This window comes from Candoia aspera, chromosome 9, assembly GCF_035149785.1.
Source record: "Candoia aspera isolate rCanAsp1 chromosome 9, rCanAsp1.hap2, whole genome shotgun sequence".
Classification (NCBI taxonomy): Eukaryota; Metazoa; Chordata; class Lepidosauria; order Squamata; family Boidae; genus Candoia; species Candoia aspera.
Window position 1 is genome coordinate 16,452,009 of NC_086161.1, and position 21,240 is coordinate 16,473,248.

Consider the following 21,240-nt stretch of genomic DNA (forward strand, 5'->3'; position numbering starts at 1 on the left):
AGCTCTATGGAGAGTTTTGAAAACGTCTCCGTGGCCTGCCGTTTGGTGGTCATGACACAGTCTCAGTACTTCTTCCCTCAATGAAGGGGGAATATACAATCGCCCACTATGCCAGAGGATTCCTGCCTCCACATTGAATGGGGAGGCAGTGTCTTGCGGGGCCCTCTGGAGGTCATCCATCCTGGCCCTGGCATACGGGTCCTGTTGCTGCTGAGCTCTGGCTCTTGAAAATAGGTCCTCTGCTTGTCTGCCTGCTGCTAAAATCTCTGTTTGGTTCCCCCTCATAGACTGATCAAAGTTGTGAGGTTGTAATATAGCAGCCTGTACTTCCTGGTGAGTGGGGGGGTTTGCCTGAAAGGATCGAGACAGGGCGTCTGCCAAGCAGTTTTGCACCCCAGGCACATAAGAAATAACAAAATTGAAACGGGAGAAAAACTGGCTCCATCTGATCTGGCGTGGGGTGAGGGATCTGGTGTTCTGTAGAAGCTGTAAATTCTTGTGATCGGTGCAAACTTTCACAGGAAAGGTCGCCCCTTCTAGCCAGTGCCTCCACTCTTGGAATGCTGCCTTAATTGCCAGCAACTCTTTGTTAAAAACATCATAGTTTCTCTCTGCTGGTGAGAGTAGGCGTGAAAAAAAGGCACAAGGAAGCAATGTATTCTCTGCCTTGTTTGTATATTGCAATAACACTGCCCCAATGGCAACATCTGAAGCATCTGAATACATTATGAATGGCTTCGTGGGGTCAGGGTGCCTTAAGAGCGGCTGGGAAGCAAAAAGCTGCTTCAATTCCTGGAACGCTGCTTGCTCCCTCTCCCCCCATATGAATTTTGAACCTTTCTTCAAGAGCTGTGTGAATGGTCTGGTCCGATCACTATAGGCCCGGACAAAACAGTGATAAAAATTACAAAATCCTAACCATCTTTGTACATCTTTAACATTTCGGGGAGGTGGCCAAGAGAGAATTGCCTGGACCTTAGCAGGATCCATGGATATGCCTTCTGTGGATACTATATAGCCCAGGAAATGTACTTCAGTTAAATCAAAGGCACACTTCTCTAACTTGGCGAACAGCCTGTTCTCTCTCAGTCTTTGCAAAACATTACGTACATGGGTTACGTGAGTTGTGGCATCCTCAGAGAAAATTAATATGTCATCTAGATAAACGACCATATACTTATCTAGTAAATCAGCAAAAACGTGATTCATAAATCTGGAAAATATGGCTCCTGCATTAGACAAGCCAAAGGGCATAACAAGGTACTCAAATTTTCCAAACCTGGTGTCGAAGGCAGTCAGGTATTCATGCCCCTCTTTCACCCAGATCAGATTGTACGCACTCCTGAGATCCAACCTGGTAAAACTGCGTGCCTTCTGTAAGCGATCTAGCAGATCCGAGATTAAGGGCAGAGGATAGGATTCCCTTTTTGTCTGTTTATTTAAAAAACTGAAGTCGTGGACCACTCTCATGAGTGTCTCCTGGGTTGCAGGTGCCAACGGGTCAGGCTTCTTTGGTACGAAGAAGGTAGGAGCAGACGCTGGGGAAGGAGATGGTCGGATGAAACCCTTTTGGAGATTGGAATCCAAGTAATCCTTTAAGGTGGCTAGTTCCTTGGGGGACATGGGATATTGTTTCCTTGCTGGAATCTTGGCTCCTGATATCAACTCAATGGTGCAGTCACAGTCCCTATGGGGGGGTAGTGCTGTGGCCTCTTGTTCGCTGAAAACGTCTGCAAAATCTGCATACTTGGCTGGCAAGTGGACTCCCCCTGCTACTGTGACTGCGTTGGTTGCTGGAGAGCGTGGAGCAGCTTGAATCTTGTGGTGCTGGCATTCCTTAGCTGGGAAGGAGATTGCTCCTGTAGTCCAGTTCATCACCGGGTTGTGGATCCTCAGCCAAGGCGTGCCTAGGATTACCGGCACATTTAGCGATGCAGTAACATAAAGCTGGATCCACTCAGTGTGGTCTCCCACTGTCAGTTGCACCGGTTCTGTGAGCCTTCTAATCGGCCCTGCTTTGAGTGGCTGGCCGTCAATGATCTCCACTTCTATGGGGCATGGTAATTCTCTGGTCAGGATGTTGCAGTCTTGTATGGTCTGCGCATCAATAAAATTAGTTGAAGCTCCAGAATCCACGAGGGCCTCTAGCTTGACCTGGTGCTCTGGGTTGACATGGATTATTACTGGTAAATAGTAAAAGGCTTGCCTGGAATCTTCGGAATGAGCCCTCCTTAATTGATTTATGGTCTCCCTGCTGAGCTCTGTGGAGGGAGACCACTGGAGTTTCCCTGGTTGGGAGTAGAGGCGGAGCTGGTCCCTGTTTCAGCTGCTTGCCTTGGGGCTCTTACTGGAGCTGCTTGGCCTCTCGCTGGGCAAGCTCTCACCATGTGCCCCTGGGCTCCGCAGTAGAAACACAGGGCTCTCTCTCTCCTTCTCTGCCTCTCAGTCTCGGAAATCAGTCTCCTGCTTGCCCCAATCTGCATTGGCTCCTCTTGTGCTGAGTGAGAGGCTGCTACAGAGAGAGCTGGAAATCCTGAAAACACTCTGAGGGATCTGTTTCTCCCCGGCTGCATCTGCCTAAGCTCCTCTAGCCTGGCATCTATGACCACTGATAACTGATATAGGGCTTCTAACGTAGCTGGTGTTCCCTGGCGCACCAATTCATTCTTAATTTCCTCATCCAGCCCCTGTTTGAATTGGTCTTTCAAGGCACTCTCATTCCAGTCCAGATCTCCTGCTAACAACTTGAAATCAGCAATGTAGATTCCCACCCTCTTGTTACCTTGCTTGAGCTTCCGAATCTCTCGGCTGGCCGTGGCTTCTCTGATCGGGTCGTCAAAGTGTGCTCGAAACCCTGCCAAAAAATTCTGGTAGTCGTTGAGAATCGGGTCGTTGTTCTCCACCATGGGAATAGCCCATTTGGCTGCTGGTCCCTTTAGCAGACCTAGGATGAAGGTGACTGGTTCTGTCTGTGGGGAACTCTGTGGGTCTGCTGTCGAAGAACATAGTGCACTGTGTGAGAAAGGCTATCAGCTGTCCTGCTTCTCCTCCAAATTTCTCTGGTAGACTGCCCTGGGATCTCAAGACTATTGGTGGGGCTGCTGCTGCTGCTGCTGCTGCTGGCGCCGGTTGTGGGTTAATCGGAACTGGTTGTTGTAACTGCTGTAGCATGGCAGCTTGTAATGTGTTGATCTGGAGATCTACTTGTTGTTGGTGTTGTTGCAGGGCTGCTGCCAATTGTTGGATGGCGAGCCGCATTTCTTGGTTTTCTGAAGACATTTCTAAACGTATCTCCTTAATTGCTTGTTCCTCCCTCTTTTGATGGGAGTAGGAGTTTGTTAGGATTGATGTCCTAACAGCCAGGAAACACACTGAGACAAGGAACTGGTCTCTAATATTTATTGCTAGTACTTAACAGGAATCCTAACAAACTGAAGAAGTGTGGGGAAAACCCAGACATATAACCCCCAAGGGTTAAGGCGGTCCCAATCTGTGTTTCTTTGAATGGCTGAACAATTCATCAGTGCTACGCATGCGCTTGACAGTCTGGATGGGAGCCCCCTGCTCGCCATCCTTACTCATGACAGGTACTCTATTAATTCTGAGCAATTCTGAGAAAAGTTAAGGCAACATGATGACACTGGGCAGCTGAACACCACGTTTGTTAAACTGGGTGGCCCATGTATTTTCATATATTTGAACAAGTTGGCATGCTGCAAGTCCAGTCTTTGGGCATCAACTTTATTTGCAAGAATGTCTCTGGGTCCCATGTAGTTCTTAAAGGCCATATTAGAAAGTAAAAAAGATGAGAAGCTACAGTCCAGAATTTTGTTTTGAAGTGTCCCCTCCTGCCTAGGAAAATAATGAATGAATGAATGAATGAATGAATGAATGAGCGAGCAAGCAAAGGTAAGTTTCACTGATAGAAAATAGGACTGCATGAAGCTACAATTTGGAGACTTAATTTGAAGCTAATTTGATCACATCTCCAAACAGAATCCATGTTCTGAACAAAATGGAAAGCTCAGCTCAAATTGGCCAATTTTAAGAGTTATCTCCAAAAGTAAACTTGCATTAATTTTCTGCTTGCCTGATCACTGATTCTATAGATATTTTATCTAAGGCAAGCAGAAAATATTATCATTTATTTTCTAATATTGGTCCCCCCCCCCATTTTCTTAAATTCTTACATGGCCTATTTTACAGAACTATTTAAAGGTGTTAGAGAAAGTATAAAAGCAAAACAAGGGGTTACAAACATGGTCAACAGTCTTTCAGATCTTCGAACTTATTCTTGTAAAACAATGCAGCATTTTTTTATGTCAAGAATTTACTAATGTGAAATTGGTTTACTGTTGATGATGCTCTGCATGACAGCTTATTACTTCATCAATAAGCTTATAAAAGGCTTGTTGCATTGTGTTCTTCAATTGAATTGTGTATTCAAGCATTATTTCAGCCTTTTTTTAAACCACATAATACTCATGACTCCACTTGGGAAAGCAGGAGAAATGTACATGGACAGGAGCTATTCTGTCTCAGCTGAGAATCAGTTGGCAGTGTTTGTTTTATTTATTCCAGTGTTTGTCAACCATGGCAACTTGAATATGCATGGACTTGCACACTGGGAATTCTGGGAGTTGAAGTCCACACATCTTAAAATTTCCAAGGTTGAGAAACGCTGATTTATCCACTTAACTTAGTATGCTGTCAACCAGCAGAATCTCTTGTTGGCTCCCCTATGATATGAAAATGGAATGTTCTGTGAGTAGTTTCTGTCAGATAATTGCACACTGAACTGCAAATTAGTACAAAAAATAAAATTAGATGAGTTGGCTTTAAAGTGTAGATCAAATGAAATTCTCTGTCCAGTGTAGCAATGGGAAGTTTCCACCTGTAATCTGGAACAATCCAAGCCAACTGCAGGTGTGTTGGTTTGTTGGTTGGTTGGTTGGTTGGTTTTGAGACTAAACATAGGTTGAACTTTTAGTATTGCCACCTTGGATGCCTTTTTATATTTATATTTAAGATATCTTGTTTTTGTTGTATTTTAATCTTTTTTAGATTTACTGTAAACAGCCCGGAGTCCCTCTTTTGAGGCAGATGGGCTGTGACAAAATTTGATAAATAATGATGATCATGAATGAGAGCCAGTTTGGTGTGGTAGTGAAGGCACCAGGCTAGAAACTGGGAGACCATGAGTTCTAGTCCCACTTTATGCACAAAGCCAGCTGGGTGACCTTGGGCCAGTCACTTTGTCTCAGCCCTAGGAAGGAGGCAATGGCAAACCAGTTCTGAAAAACCTTGCCAAGAAAACTGCAAGGACTTGTCCAGGCAGTATCTGAGAATCAGACACAATTGAACGGATTAAAAAATATATAGATTGAATACTTTGCCAATCCATAATAAAGAGAGACTCTTGCTGGGACAGTAGAAAATCAGTTTAAGAATATTGTGATTTTCTCTCCTTAGACTATTATCCAAAAAGAGGAATGAGGTTCTGAGATACTAAGACCTGGCTGTGAAATTAGATCAGACACACACCCTCCTTGTTTCTCTTTTTTAAAAAATATTTTTTATTATTAATTGTTCAAGATATAATTAAGGCACATAATGCAGAATATAAGACCAATAGAATACAAGTGCAACTTCTCTGCCTTGTCTGTGAGTCTAACTTCCTGAGACAGTTGGCCTACAGTCTCAGCATGGGAGTCTAACTCCTGCAAGAGCCAATGAGACCAATATCCATCCAAGAAAAATAGAAAAGGGGAGGCTTCTTAGCAGGATGAATTTCTGAATACATTTGCCCAATCATGCATATTTCTGTTCTTTTCTTTTTTCAAAGTGCAAGAAGCTAGCTGGACATTGTTACTTCTATAATACTTTCTGAACAGTGACACACTAAGGCATTCAGGTTAAGAGAAGCTCTTCTCTGTGCTCACTATCATTTTATGTTCAGCCAGCCTGGTGGTTCCTATTCAACAGTTGATATTGCACAGAGAAAATGCTGAAAGAAAAGGATAGTGTCCTACCAGCCAGGAACCACGCTGAGACAAGGAATAGGTCTCTAGTGTTTATTTACTGCTACATAACAGAGAATCCTAACAAACTGAAGAAGCATGGGAAAACCCAGACATATAAACCCCAAAGACTAAGGCGGGCCCGATCTGTGTCTCTTTGAATGGCCACCTAATTCCTCAGTACTACGCATGCACTTTACAGCCTGTATGGGAGCCCCCTGCTCACCATCCTCACTCATGACAGATAGTGGAAATAATATATACTAAACTCTTTCTTTCACCATAAAGGAAGTTGCAAATGTCACAATATAGATGTTAGTGTGACCCTGAGCTTCCCAAGATCTGTTCTCTTCAGGATTTGAGTGGGTGGTGGTGGTGGTGGTAGTGATTTGCAGGATTCACAGTATACTTAAGGACACAGGCAATGCAAACATTTGTCTACCTTATTTTTTATTGCATATTAATCCATCCATTTGACTAGAGAGTTGTTGTCATTATAACAACATGGAAAGAAACATCCAAAGAACTTTATACCACAACAGAAACCAGAACCTGGATTTCAGCAGTTGTCTCCTGCCACATGTAACTGCCTCCTCCTTTGCCTTCTCCTGATGATGATGACATATAGTAGCTGTCCTTGTTAGGTATTGTCTAGACAGTTCTCTTTGACATCATTGTCATAATCAGTGACCACTTTTGTCCCCTTCTTGGGTGAAACATTTCCTGTTTGGGAAGCATTTACTTGTAACCAGTCCATTCCTTCACCATAGCTGCTGGTGGGAAAGGCATGTCTGCTTCAGATTTTGATTGTTCTTCTATTCAAATGTTTCAGAGAGATGTTTCAGCAAGAAATGAACTTCTTTTGTAAAGAAGCATTGGAGGCAGAAAAAATTCTCCTGCAATTGTTTTTTTCTGTCAGTTCACATTCAATTGGATGAAAGAGAATTGCCTTTCCAAATACATTTTCAAAGGGGAAGAGAATATTGCTGAAATTTTCACTGGTGGAATGTGGTGTTCTTGCAATTCTTTAATTATGTGGCAGCCACTGGGAATATCTGAATATCCTGCCTTTCAATTTACAGTATCTCTTAAGTGATCTACAGCATCCTCAGATTAATATGTTTCAGTTCTGTTATCATAAGAGAGCAACTCCCATGGTGCTTTTTCAGAAAATATGGGTAGCTAGGGAGACTTCAGTATGATGGGAAGAGGTGGAACAGAAAAAGCAGCCCATCTCCAGCTCTAAAGTCATCTCAAAAACATGATCAAGAGAAATTCAAAAGAAATCCCCAAGTACCCACAAGACACAATATAAAACAGAAGACTTTTTAGCAGAGGAAGTTGAGAAAGTGCAAGACAGGCTTTGGCACAGTGTTAAACCAAATATCTCCCTGACAAACAGGTGGCCTATTGTGATAATGATGTTTGTGGAACATAAGATAGAAGCTCAGATCACTCTGAAAGGGAAACATTAACTAGAAAAGACAAGAAGACTTTATCTTCAATCAATCCCATCTTTGTATAGAGTCTAAAAAAAGCAGACAGTTCTTTTTCTTTTTCTTTTTTTCTCTCTCTATTTTAGAAAAAATAGTGTGTAGGTAGAGAAGGAAAAAAATGAACTGGATGTATCATCCTGGCTTGTAGCTTTTTTGCTGTTCATCTGCAGGAATACCTGTTCAACTTTTCAAAGAACATTTAAAATTGTTGAAACAATCCATTTTTTTTCTACAGAGCCCTTGCACATGCCATACATTTTTAGCAGATCTAGGGGAAATGCAAACTTTAACACAAAGAATTATTTCACTCATTTTTAGTGCCTTTGTCACATGTCATAGTATTGATGTCCTGTGAGTAATAGAAACAACAAGTTGTCAACTTTATGATAGTTGTACCAAATAACTTTACCTTTTCCCCTATTTGAATTATTCTCAAAATGATTCTTTGACAAAACTGATATAGACTAAATGGGGCCCTTTTAGAGAGATTGTCCCCAACTAACCAATTGGCATTCAATGTAACATCATATAAAACAATATTAAAATATGTTTCTTATATTTACATATTCACATAATTTTTCATAACCCCAAAAACAATGGGTGTGTGAGCATGTTGTTGAGTTTGTTTTCTTATAACGATTTAATTAAGCAAGTACATATCCCTGTGTAGGTTTAACTATGGTTTTTGTAGGATTTGGTCAACTTCAGTTATGGGGTTACAGCCTATGGATTACAGACTGTAAAGACTGGTTTCATAAGGAAGCTCAGCAGAAATAGACCAATCTTATTATGACTTCATGTGATGTGTGATTCAGTCAAGAATCAGTTGCACTATGACAAATTCTTACATTTCACATAGTTTATTGTTCAGTATACATGGCTCATTGTGAGCACATTTACCTTGTCCTGATACCATTCTTCTCTGCCCATTTCCACTTATTGCTTGTCCTCATTATCACACCAATTTGGTTGCGCCAACAAAGTCATCTTGCTATAGCCTCTGAAATCCATGATATGGATATTATAGAGTGCAATCACTGTTATCTTCCTGTATCTAAATAGTCAGATAATTCTATCAAAATTGATGTCTTCATAGTCAGATCCTGAAAGCAAAAGAAATAATGGTTTCTGTTTGGTGTGTTGATTTCCTTCACCTTAGAAAATCAAATGTGTTCTTAGCTTTGATTGTCACTTTTTTTCCTTGAGTGTTAACGGTGCTCTTCCTTGATGTTCATCATCAAGATGGTCAAAATTCCATGCAGAATTCAAAGCAACATTTTCATCATCAATAATGGTGGGATTCTATCAATGCTTACAAATCATTGATCCCTATATATTATGCCCCTTAATTATGAGTTGCAACTAACAGCCATGGAAGAGATCTGTTTCCTTTACCTCCTTCTAATGAACAACCATCTAGTTGTCTATCATAAGAACCAGGTTCCTGGACTAGATAGGCCTTTGGTCTGATCCAACTGGTTTATTTTCGTCTTACAAGCAAAATGATGAGCAATGCATTCTTCATGTCAGAGATCCTTTATGCATTATTCAAAGATCCAATATTACATAGGCCTGTTGTACTGAAGTGTTAACATACTGTGCTCCTTTAAAAGCTAGTCATGCTATTCCACTACTAATATCTCACTTTAATCTTGATGCACGTACATGGAAATTCATTTTAGGTCAAAGCAGTATCAGATCACCTCAGCCATTTGGATGGTCAGTTCTGACTCATCCACCAGGTGGATGGCATTTAATAAATGGATTTTTCTGTTTAAAGGTGAAAAACCATACACATTTGACATCGCAATGCCATTATGATAATAATACAAGGCATGACTGATTCAAAACTTCTAAGACCCCCCCTTTTTTCCCCTAAATTTTGAATGGAATGGGGTAAAATCAATGGGATTTTTTCCAAGGAGATTATGTATGGAATGTAGCCTTACACAACTGTTGTGTTTGAGCCGGTGAAAGAAATACACATGTACAAAGAACTTTAAAAGAAAGGGCAAAATATGATACCAGAATGTTGGCTGTTTGAGAGTAACTCTAAGTATGTTATGTTTGAAGGAATTTTTATTCAACAAGGATAGATACCTTCGGTTTAGTCATTCTAGCTTCAATTTCCTCTAGAACAGAAAATTCCTACCTGTAATTTTCTTCTCTCAACTATTTGAATCTTAATCCCTCCAACAGAAATTTATATAAATGTCCCTTGTAACCTACAGCCATCTAGTAGCAGGATCTACAAAGGTGAAGACTTCAGACCTTAATGCAAACTAATTAATCCAGCCCATTAGACCAAAACTCTTAATGAATGTTTGAAGTGGTAATCTAACCCCTAAGTTCCTCAGTTAATAAAGTTAAACCTTGATACAAAAGAACAGATAAAAACCTTATTCAAGGACTTAACAGTGAAATGCTATCCTTCCCTCCCAGAAGTAGGTTGCTCAGATCAACAGGACCTACTCCTGTGTAAGTGTGCATATGATTGCAGTATTTTTCAGTGACTTGCAATGTTTTGTAGTCAGAATTGACATTAAACAGGCATTTAAAAAGAAAACATAATACCCTGTTACAGTGTCTGTTTAAATGTCAGCACTGTGTGTTTGATAAGTGTGTGTATTCTTTTTGCTTTTCTCTACCAGTGACATGAGAAAATATTTTCAAATTGTCTTACATTCGTTCCACCACATTAAATAAATGAACCATATATTTAACTGGATATTATTAGATGTGATACAAGTTGTGGGCATATAATTTATTTAGAAGAAGCTAAATGCAGATAATATGAATAAGAATACAGTCTGGTGATAAATAACATGTCAGCTCATTTATTCAACAGAGATTTATTTTTTGCAATAGGCAAACAGAATGCTAGATCAAATGAAAACCCATACACACAAACTCACAGAAAGACAATAACCTTTCACTAAGAAAGGCAAACTTAAATATAGCACAGGATTCTAAGCTTTGGCATCCTTCCCTGAAGTATATAATTTGACTTGCTTTTGTAAGCAATCCAAGTCTTTTTCCTCCATCCCACCCCAGCAGAAACACTGATATTTTCACAACATACATATAAATAGTGATAAACAGGTACCTGTTCCAAAACTGTAGGCTAATATAATTACAGTTTAGTTAAAATGATGGACTAGAATTAGAAGTACCTAGGTTCCAATTCTCATTCATTTATGTGGCTCATAAAATCAAAGAGTCAAAAAGGTTTGATGGAGTAAGTTCTGAGCATCAAGGGTTTAACAAAGAAGGGATGGCCATCACCTTTCCATGTATTTTATCCATATCCACGTGATACAGAACCTGAAAGGAATCCATAAGAATAGGACAAATTGTTCTCAAGTTTACTTTCCTCTGACCTGCCCCAATACTGTAGTCCAAATCAAGGCAAATACAGTCAACTGTTTGCAAAGAATGATGAAAGTTGGTCACAGCAAACCATTGACTGTTCTAGATACACTACCCCAATACCTTCAAGAGGGATGTGCCACACAGTATAAAAAAGCATCACTGTCCTATTCTGTGTAGCCACAATGAAGGCAAAGAAGTAAGCCTTCTTCTATACATCCAGTGACATGGAGTAGATTGCATATGGGCTTTAAAAAGGGCGCTCCTTTCTGCTAGAACTATTTGTCCTAACAGTATCTCCATTTGGACTTCAGCCCTCTAAAAGTCCACATAATTATTTTGGCTCCCTGGTGAACTAAGGTTCTACCTGAGCTATGTTGGACAGAAAAGGGTGATTAGGACCAATAAAGAATTTAAAATTCTCATTGAAGACAGTTTGATTGAACTAACTTTGGGAACTCTGAAGTCCTCCTATCCAAGGGTTGAATCCATAAAGATGCACCAATTAATGTTAAAGTGATTGATCAGTTTAGTATCAAACAGTGATTTGTTTCTTTCCAAAAAATAAAGTATAGAGAGTTGGGATGATGATATCTGTATGGTTCGGTACATCCTTCAGATACATCCTTCTTGACACAACTACTGCATTCACAAAAGTTCCCTGAAGGCTGCAGTAATTATGTCTCTTCATTCCACACTAATGGACTTATTGATTGTTACTTCTCTAAGTAATAGTCAGTAAGGCTAAGATTTCATTACCTGAAATTAGACTTAATATCTGCCTGGGAAAACAGCACAATGACCATATATGAAGAATTGTTCTCATGAAGTAACCTGACACCCTATTTGGTGTAGAAACTGCAGGATTCCAAATGGACAGAAGAAAGGATTGTTGGAAGGATAAATTAAAGAGGTAGAACAATATATCACCCCATGTTTCTAGAAGAAAAGGAGGTTATAAACTATTTGTATTTATCTATATAATAGTTTTATTAGGTCCTTTAATTGCTGAAATAATTAAAACTATCTCTAGGTATTTTTGTAGTAAAGTGCATGGAGATCTACTGTATTCCTCAGAACATTTTGCCCTTACACAACTACAGGCTATCCAATGTGGGGTTTGATTGCAAAATTATTTTTCTTCTGCCTGATGTGCCAGACTAAGGATTGGCAGTTGTGGGAGACACAATGTAGATAAAAGAAGAGCTCTCCTGATCAGATACCGGGAAGCCCCCAAATATGCCCTAAGAGAATTGTCCCTTTGCACTGGGACAATTGAACCTGGTCATTCCTTACATGGCCGGCGTGTCAGAAAGGATAAAACAGATATTTGGAAAACACCACATTCCTGTATTTTTCAAACCCACTAACACACTGAGACAGAGGCTTGTACACCCTAAAGATCCAACACTGAAACAATCCAATGCAGTGAGGAGTGTTCTGAGCTCTACACTGGAGAAACCAAACAACCTTTACACAAGAGGATGGCCCAACACAGGAGGAGCAACATCACAGGACCAGAATCAGCAGTTTACCTTCATCTAAAAGAAAAAGGACCACTCATTTGAGGACCACGTTCATATTTTGGACAGAGAAGATACGTGGTTTGAGAGAGGGCTTAAGGAATCCATTCATACCAAAGTGGCAAATACTTCCCAGATACAACTTGTCCCCCATTTTTCATGCTGCTCTTTCATTAGTCCCCAGGAAGATTAAGACCACTTCACAAGTTCACCAGGAAGGCCACTCTTAATGATGCACTTGGGGATGAACAAGGGATTTAGGAGTAAGACATCCCAAAGACAATCCACAACTCCATGGCACAATTAACAGCCATTCAGGTGTAGGGACAATGCAGCCACCCTGGAAGACATATATGGTGTCCCCTCACCAACCTTTGTCCAGACTGAAGAAGCTGCTTGGACAAGCAGCGAAACATTTCAACCAAAAAGAAAGAAATCCAGTTGCCATGACTCAACCGACAGACAATTCCACCTGGATGACTGAGAAGCTTCATCAACATATCCCTTTGCACTATTAATCCCTAGTAAGCGGCATTCACGGACATATGGCTGCCACGATGAATAGACATTGGCTAATTTTACCTCTGTGAATTTGTCTCTCACCATATCCTGCAGATAAATTTCTGCAGTTTAAAACAGCAATGGGTAATCTGTGTCCCCAGAGCCAGAAATATTCTCTGCTTCATGCAACTCTGCCACAGATTTGTGGTACCACAATTCCTGCCGCACCCTGCCCCAAGGCTGCATGGTTTCCTGCCATCATGAGTCAGCAAGCACACAGAAGGAACATTTAACAAAGACCTCTCTTCAAAGCAGAACAGCAACAAAGCCAAGGATTGCAATGTGACTCTAACCCATGTCTGCATCATTACCAAAATCACAGCCAGCTTCTTCCCAAGGAAATATTATTTATGCTCATGAACCATCCCACAATTGCCAACCATGTTTCAGTAAAGCTTATATGAAAAGGGACTTCCTGAGTTTGCTCTGATTTTCCTGTTGTTGTTTATTCGTTTAGTTACTTCCGACTCCTCGTGACTTCATGGACCAGCCCACGCCAGAGCTTCCTGTCGGTCGTCAACACCCCCAGCTCCCCCAGGGACGAGTCCGTCACCTCTAGAATATCATCCATCCACCTTGCCCTTGGTCGGCCCCTCTTCCTTTTGCCCTCCACTCTCCCCAGCATCAGCATCTTCTCCAGGGTGTCCTGTCTTCTCATGATGTGGCCAAAGTGTTTCAGTTTTGCCTTTAATCTCATTCCCTCAAGTGAGCAGTCTGGCTTGATTTCCTGGAGTATGGACTGGTTTGATCTTCTTGCAGTCCAAGGCACTCTCAGAATTTTCCTCCAACACCACAGTTCAAAAGCATCTATCTTATTATCTTATCTGATTTTCCTACAATCAGCTTTATTGGGTGACCTTACAGTTTTGTGAAATGAGCTACCCATTTTCTCCCATCACAATATACATCTCACAATCATCATGTATTTCTTTTTCTTCACTTTTTTCCAGCTCCAACATGAATTGTTAGACAATAGCAGGAGAGTTTGAGAAAACAGGTTGCTTCTGCATTTTAAAATGGTTCAGAAAACATTTCCTTTCCCTCACTGAGATACAGGCAGCTTATTTTTCCCCGTGTTTCCAATTCTCTAAGTTTGAAAATGAAATTCAAATGTGCATCATATTAAGGAATATGGCTGGCAAAAGTATATCTGTTAGGCAAAATTGTTGACAGAATGATATCTAAGGTAACATTTCTTACACAAATGTTTAAAATGTGCACAAATTTTCAGGATAAGGAATAAGCTGAAACTGACATGATTAAAAACATGAGAAATAGTAAGAAACTAAAAACTGATAGATTTAGCCATCCCTTGTGTTGAATTCTCTTATAGTAGAGTTATCCATCTTCTAATAAGGTAAAGGTTTCCCTTGACATTAAGTCCAGTCATGTCCGACTCTAGGGGGTGGTGCTCATCTCCGTTTCAAAGCCGAAGAGCCGGCGCTTGTCGGTAGACACTTCGGTGGTCATGTGGCCGGCATGACTACACGGAACGCCGTTACCTGCCCGCCAAAGGGGTACCTATTAATCGACTCGCATTTGCATGTTTTTGAACTGCTACGTTGGCAGGAGCTGGGACTAGCAGCGGGAGCTCACCCCATCACGCGGATTCGAACAGCCAACCTTCTGATTGGCAGCTTGGATAAGCCCATCTGGGGATAAGCCAACCTGCAAAATTGCAACCAAAATACTGGTTATATATTTAATACGTTATTAGAAATGGAAAAGCAGAATCTGTTCATTTACCTCAAATTTCCTGGCAGCAACAGAATAGTTTGTCTCCTCCACTTTACTAACAACTTTTGGCTTAAAAGCTTCATCATATGCTAACCGTTGGTGATTTCCAGACATGCTGATTACCCATCTACTGGAAATGTGTGCAGCAAAAGGCAGGAAACCACAAACTTTACATCATCATTTAAAACCCACGATTTTTAAGAAAATAAAAAGTGAGCTGTGGCTGGCAGATAAGCTGATGTTTAGGATGCATTTTGGAATGGAGCCAATATTCTTGGCTTATACACAAGCATATATGGTAACTGGACCCCAGAGTCATGCCTTCTCAGTGGCAGCACCAGCCCTGTGGAACAGCATCCTCCTGGAGATTCAGATATCCCCAACACTGTTAGCCTTTTCCAAGGCACTGAAGATCTGGCATTTGGGTCAGAGTGTTGATGAGCTCTGTTATTATGGGTGGTTCATAGTTTAAATGCTATCAACAAAATAAATAAGTAAATTTGGGCTACTTCAAATTGCACCTTCTGTTTTGCCTATTTTTACTGACATCAACTCAATCATTCACAATACTGTTTGGAGCCTGATGTTCATTTCCCTGACAGCATTCTTTCTTTCTCAAAATCTGCTTTCCCTTTTTTGAAAGCTTTCACTTTGTTTTCATTGAAAAACAAATGTGGTCTGAAGCTAAAAAAAAAACTTGGAGCAGAAGTTGAAAAAAACCTGCTGGAAATGTGATTTAACAGGGCAATGGCAACCCAGGATACATTTAGCTTAAATGTTGTGATTCAGAAGCTTTTATCTCCAATTTGGAGGCAAAAACAAAGCCACAATATATTATGCCGATCTGGTTAATGTCTTCTACATTACTGATTTTTGGTTGGAGGGGTGGGGGGGTTGCTCAAGTTCTGAACTAAACACACCAGCTGTTTTTTAATATTAGTTAGAGCAGGGGCATTCACAGGAGACATAAAAAAGAAAAAAAAGTCAAGATGACAGCCACAACTACACAATCAAAGCTGTGCCCCTTTTTTAAAATGATGGGGCTTCAATCATACAGTTTTGGCCATACCTTGAAATTTAACCTCTCTGTCAACACCCCTGGATTAGTGATTCTTTGCAATGTAGAAATGGAATTTTGGTGGAACTGGTGGGAAAGCATTGCCCCTAAGGGGAGTTTTGAATATAAAAGAGTTTCCTCGATTTTAGTTTTCTGTCCATCTCTGAAAATGATTGACTACTGTATTCATGTGTTTCAACTGCAAAATAAAATTTAAAAAATGCTGAACTAAATGCCAAGTACACAGGAAGCCTTAGAATTGTTTTCAGCAATCCAGGAGATAAAGAAGAAAGGTGGGTGGGTGAATAAAAAATGAATGGATAGATGGATGGCTAAACAGATATCCGGCATGGCTTATAGAATTTAATGATCTCTAGACCCATGAAAATATCTCTAGTTATATAAGAAAGTTTCATGCCAAACTTTCCCATTCCAACTGTCTCTCTTTCTGAGAAACACTCTATTTTCCTTATCCTATCTTCTTATTACTTTTATCTTTTGAGGATTAAACTTTAAATAGTTCTGGTGGCTAGAATTGTTCTTCTACATGTCTATATGAGTAGCAATGTACTCATAGTACTCATATGATCCTCCAGATTAGGACTAATGCTTAAATTCAAAGAGGTGAGGAGTAGATGAGCAATCCACAAGCTACAAATGTAATTCAATCAATGTCTGACTTTCCATATTGTCATAAAAACAGTTCCTAAGTGAACTATCGCAAAGGTAAATAAAGGACTTTCCCTTAATAATTCAAGCACTTTTTGAAGGATATGTCTGGCCACAACCTAACTTGTCTTTTTGATGCTAAGATTTAATATGCATGTTCTCCTAAACTTATGTTAATCTCTCTGTTCCTAGGTCCCTCATCATATGAAGACTTTGCCCTACTACAGCTATGACCAACCAGTGATTGGATACTGTCAGGCTCATAAGCCTCTCCATGTAAATAAGGGATATGATACTCTCTCCCGAGACCAGGCTGAAACCACCAACTTAGAGCTGAGCCGAGATCACAGCTTCATTGCCACAATTGCACGTTCTGCTGCACCAGCTATTTACATTGAGAGAATACCAAACTGATGGAACACCTTTTTGGTGAAAATGAAGAAGAATGTGTGGGAGGGTTCTCCTCCCCACCTCTGGAGGGGAAAACCTTTGATTCAAGAGGTGAAAGGAGCAAGAAGACGTTTTGAACCATTCCATTGGGAAACGTTTTCAACCCAAAGCCACAAAAAGAGAACAACGTGGCACACGTCTCACAGAACACTGTGGAAATTCAGTCTAGTGACCTGGCAGTATGGATTGGTGAACTTCAAAATGACCTTTGGTTTTAAACTGTTGAACGAACTTCTTGGTGTAAATATAAAACAAACAAACAAACAAAAAGATTGTTGAGTTCTTATATGAAAAAAGAAGTTAGATTTCGCTCTAGCAACATAAAGGGATGGATTAAAAGTTGTGTTTGTATATTTGATTTTTCTACATTGCACGGTTCTGATGGAAGAGGACCACAGATGCCAATTTGGGGTACGGGGGTGGGGTGGGGGTCTGCCAAATACAGGATGAAGCATTATTTCTTTATAATTGTTTCTTAGTCTTAGAGGTTTCCTTTAACATTTCCCCCCTTTTCAGGTTGGAACATACCAAATCAATTTTTCTCACTCTCTTCTTTATTTCTTAAGAATGCAAGATCTGTCTTATAAATTCCAATTCCAAATACGGTGTCAGAGGTGTATATTGAACCAAACGGACACTGTTGATTCCTGTAAAAGAACCAAGATGCATAACTGACAAAACATGGGGTGCATGTACATTTAAAACACATACTGTACATTTTTGAGGAGGGCGGTGACATTTGATTTTTTTTCCTTATCTTCATTGTGCTTCATGGTTGACACTTCTGTTATGTTTGGGGCTCTTTAAAAAAAGGGGGGAATGATTAATGATAACATATGAGCTCACACTTGAACATGGAAGTTCTAAATGTAAGGGAAAGGGAGGACTTCGGGTATAGAGATATGCATTACATACCCTACCTGTTGAAAATTATTAAGATGGGCTGAAAAAAGGATACTTCGGTGAAATTTGAAAGTACATGTGATTTAAAAGGAAAAAAAGTAAGGAAATCACAGAAGGATGTGTAACACTGTTTGATTTATTTTTAATTAATTATTCTGATCAGTTAGCTTTTGTGTAGTTTTTATCAATAAAAGAACAAAACTCATGGGGGAAAATAAACATATTATTTTGTGGTTGAGATGCCACATCTAAACTAATGATTGAATGTTTTCTTTAGCTGTTTTATATGGTAATAGTTAATAATTTAATCTAAAAGAGAGATGGACATTTATACATTTTTTTTAAACATCTACGGGGACAATATAACCAAGGCCAAATACATTTTAAGTATCATTGCTTTCCATGGCAATTTATTATATTTGCTTATCACTTTGGTTTATTTGCCACTCCTTCCCCACCCCACCCCCCAAAAAAACTCTGAGCAGTTTACAAACAACAATATAATAAGAATACAAGAAAAGTCAGTAACCTAATCATAAAAACAAGAAGTTCCTTATGTGTCCCATTTAGGCAACAAATTTCTCAGGCATCCCCAAATGCTTCTGTGAAATGCCACCTTTTCTGGGGCCTTCAAATAATATAATATGAAGGGAGGGGCTTGAATATTTGGTGGAAGGCAGTTCCAGAGGCGGGGGTCCATCTTTAAGAAAGCTTGAGCACGGAATCCCTGAAGTTGGTATTTCCTGATATTTGGACTCTCAGCAAGCGCCTTCAACTAGATCTCCTTTAGCATGCAGAGAAGGCAATCAAAGAGACTTTAAGGCCCTGATCCACATAAGACTATCCTTGAATTGCACTGTCAGCCCTCCCAGGTAAACCAGGCTGGAAACACAACCAGACGAGCTGCTTCTACTTTATTGTTAGGCTACATTTAACAGAATCTTGCAAGTCTGAAAGTACAAATCTCCTGCTGTTCCTTTTTACCCCCTGTCAAGTTGGAGGGGGGTCCTTCCTAAGTTTCTTTCTCTGTCCATTACTCAGTTGTGGGCTCCTTCCCCTTTTATCTGATAGTTCCCTAGACAGCATCTCTTCCCCATCTCCCAAGGTCATTCTCACATTCCATTACATGCACCTAGAAGCTGATTGGCAACCAGTGCAGGCCCTGTAGTAGTGATGTTACATGGGAGGACCTAGGTTCTCATATTGTTCCTCAAGCAGCTGCAGGCCAAGTCAGCCAAAACATCCAAATGGTCTTCAAGGGCAGTCCCATGTAATGCAACTTGCAACAGTCCAATTGCAAGGTGACAAGGGCATAAGGGACCAAGAGCAAAGCTTCCTCTTCCAGAGATGGCTACAACTGGTTCACAAGATTCACAAGTTCACAACTGTGTGAAGCCCCTCTGGCTACCTTCTCCACCTGCTGTTCAAGTAGGAGCTCTGAGTGCAAGAGAACCCCAGATTTCAAGGCAGCTCCATCAGGGAGAGCACAAACCCATCAAGAGTCAAAGATGGACTATCTCTGGAAAGGACTTATGAATCCACAGCCACTCTGTCTTTTGGGGATTCAGTTTAAGTCTGCTTCTCCTTATTCAAACCCTAACAGCCTTCAGGATTTGAGTCAGGTCCTCCACTGCATCTGAAAATAGACTGAGTATCATTAGCATGCTGGCAGATGATGTCTCCCAAAATTTTCCAATACCTGTTAAACAGCAGAGGAGAGAATACTGTGACACTCCATGATGAAGCTCCCAAGGGCTCAGTCTCTCCCCTCCCACCATCACTGACTGGAACCAATTGCTAAGGAAGGGCAAAACAATATCTCTCACTCCCAACACTTACAACCAGCCCAGAAGGATACCATGGTGCACAGCACTGAGAGCTGCTAATAAATCAAGCAAGACCAGAACCCCTTATCCTGGTCCTACCAGAGCTCATCAAGATGATCAACACAGTTTTGATCCCATACCCCGAATCCTGATTGTCAAAGGTACAGAAAATCTGTTTCATCCAGGACTGTCTCTAACTGTAGTCCATACATCTTCTCTAAAAAAGGGAAAGTTGGATACTGGGCAATAGCTGTAATAAGTTTAAGCACACACTTAACTCCTTCATTGGAATGACTGATCACTGTCTAGATTATGTCATCTTTTTTATTTTTACTTAAATATGGCATATGATGTATGTGTGCACATTTGTGGGTATGTGTATGGTGTTGATGTGTGCTGATGTGCACAAACAGACATACATTTTTTTAAAAAAATATGACATCATGCAAAAAATAAGATAGGTATCTAGATAAGTTAGTCAAGCCCCTTACATAGGTTTTTCATACTGGAATGGCTCACTTTGGTAAGCCAGAATATGTTTCTGAACCCCACAGCTGGCCAGTTCATTTGGGAAACAATCACAAATTCCATAGAATGAAAATTGCACTGGGTTGGGTTTGAATTAAGAATGTGCATCATTTTATATTAGTGTGCTCTTGCTTGCTCTCATACACACAAACAAATAAATAGAGAGGGGAATGTAACCTAAAGATGGTGAGATAATTCGTATTCTCCCATTTTTAATGGATTTATCCAATTTGCACCTTCAGAACTTACACCTGAATTGAGATGCATTTCCTCACCAAAACTCTTACTTTTCAAAATTTTGAAATGCCTTATTTTTCAAAAAATTAAACCCAACCATATCATGCATAAAAATATTCATAGTTGTAGAAAGTTCTTAGCTCTGGTGTGGGATGGTCCATGAAGTCACGAAGAGTCGGAAGCGACTAACCGAATAAACAACAACAACAGAAAGTTCTTACAAAATGCATTATTGTAAGAAAAAGTGTGCATACCAAAAAAAAGTGTGCAAATATTGGATAGTTTTGGAGGAACTCTCTCTCTCTCTGTGTATGTGTGCGTGTGTGTGTGTGTGTGTGTGTAGAGAGAGAGAGAGAGGGAGAAACTTTTAAAATGTTGGCTGATTTTTCAAACTGATCTGGAAATGGGCTAAAACAAGTTCATGGTCAGGCAGAGGAGAAATTAAGTGAAACCAAAATTTACAGATGCACTTGTCCCTGTGATGGTTCTTTGCTTTCCAAGGACTGGACACCCCACAGCCTAGCAAATCTGAACAAAATGCTTTATCACAGCACACACCTTCCCCAGCAACAGGCTATTGCTCTCCACTTTTCTAGGACTTGCAAGGTGATGCCGCCATGTAAATAAGTCTTTCACACTCAGTCCTTTAAAACTTAGCTCAAGCAAAAGTCCCAAAGTTTGTAAAGTGGCATACAACCTTTGCCCTCTTCCAAATATTCTTGAACTAGTTGGGTTGAGGTGCTGCCTCAGTGTGGTTGCTCCTCTTCTAGTTGCTACTGAGCTCTCGGCAAAGCTCCAAGCAGGGCTCCCACCAGGATATGCTGCTCACCTTAACTTGTGGTCCTGGTAGTTGAATGATTGTCC

The 21,240-nt window shown here is 40.4% G+C and overlaps 1 protein-coding gene across 1 annotated transcript in view; it reads left to right on the forward strand.

The window, feature by feature from the left end:
• The window catches only part of LRRTM4 (leucine rich repeat transmembrane neuronal 4), a 390,974-nt gene extending 374,012 nt beyond the window's left edge, over positions 1–16,962 (forward strand). Inside the window, exon 2 of the mRNA XM_063311374.1 lies at positions 16,625–16,962. Within this exon, the coding sequence (XP_063167444.1) occupies positions 16,625–16,846 (222 nt within the window). The 3' untranslated portion in view covers positions 16,847–16,962. The remainder of the gene's footprint in view (positions 1–16,624) is intronic.
• The last annotated feature ends 4,278 nt before the right edge of the window (positions 16,963–21,240 follow it).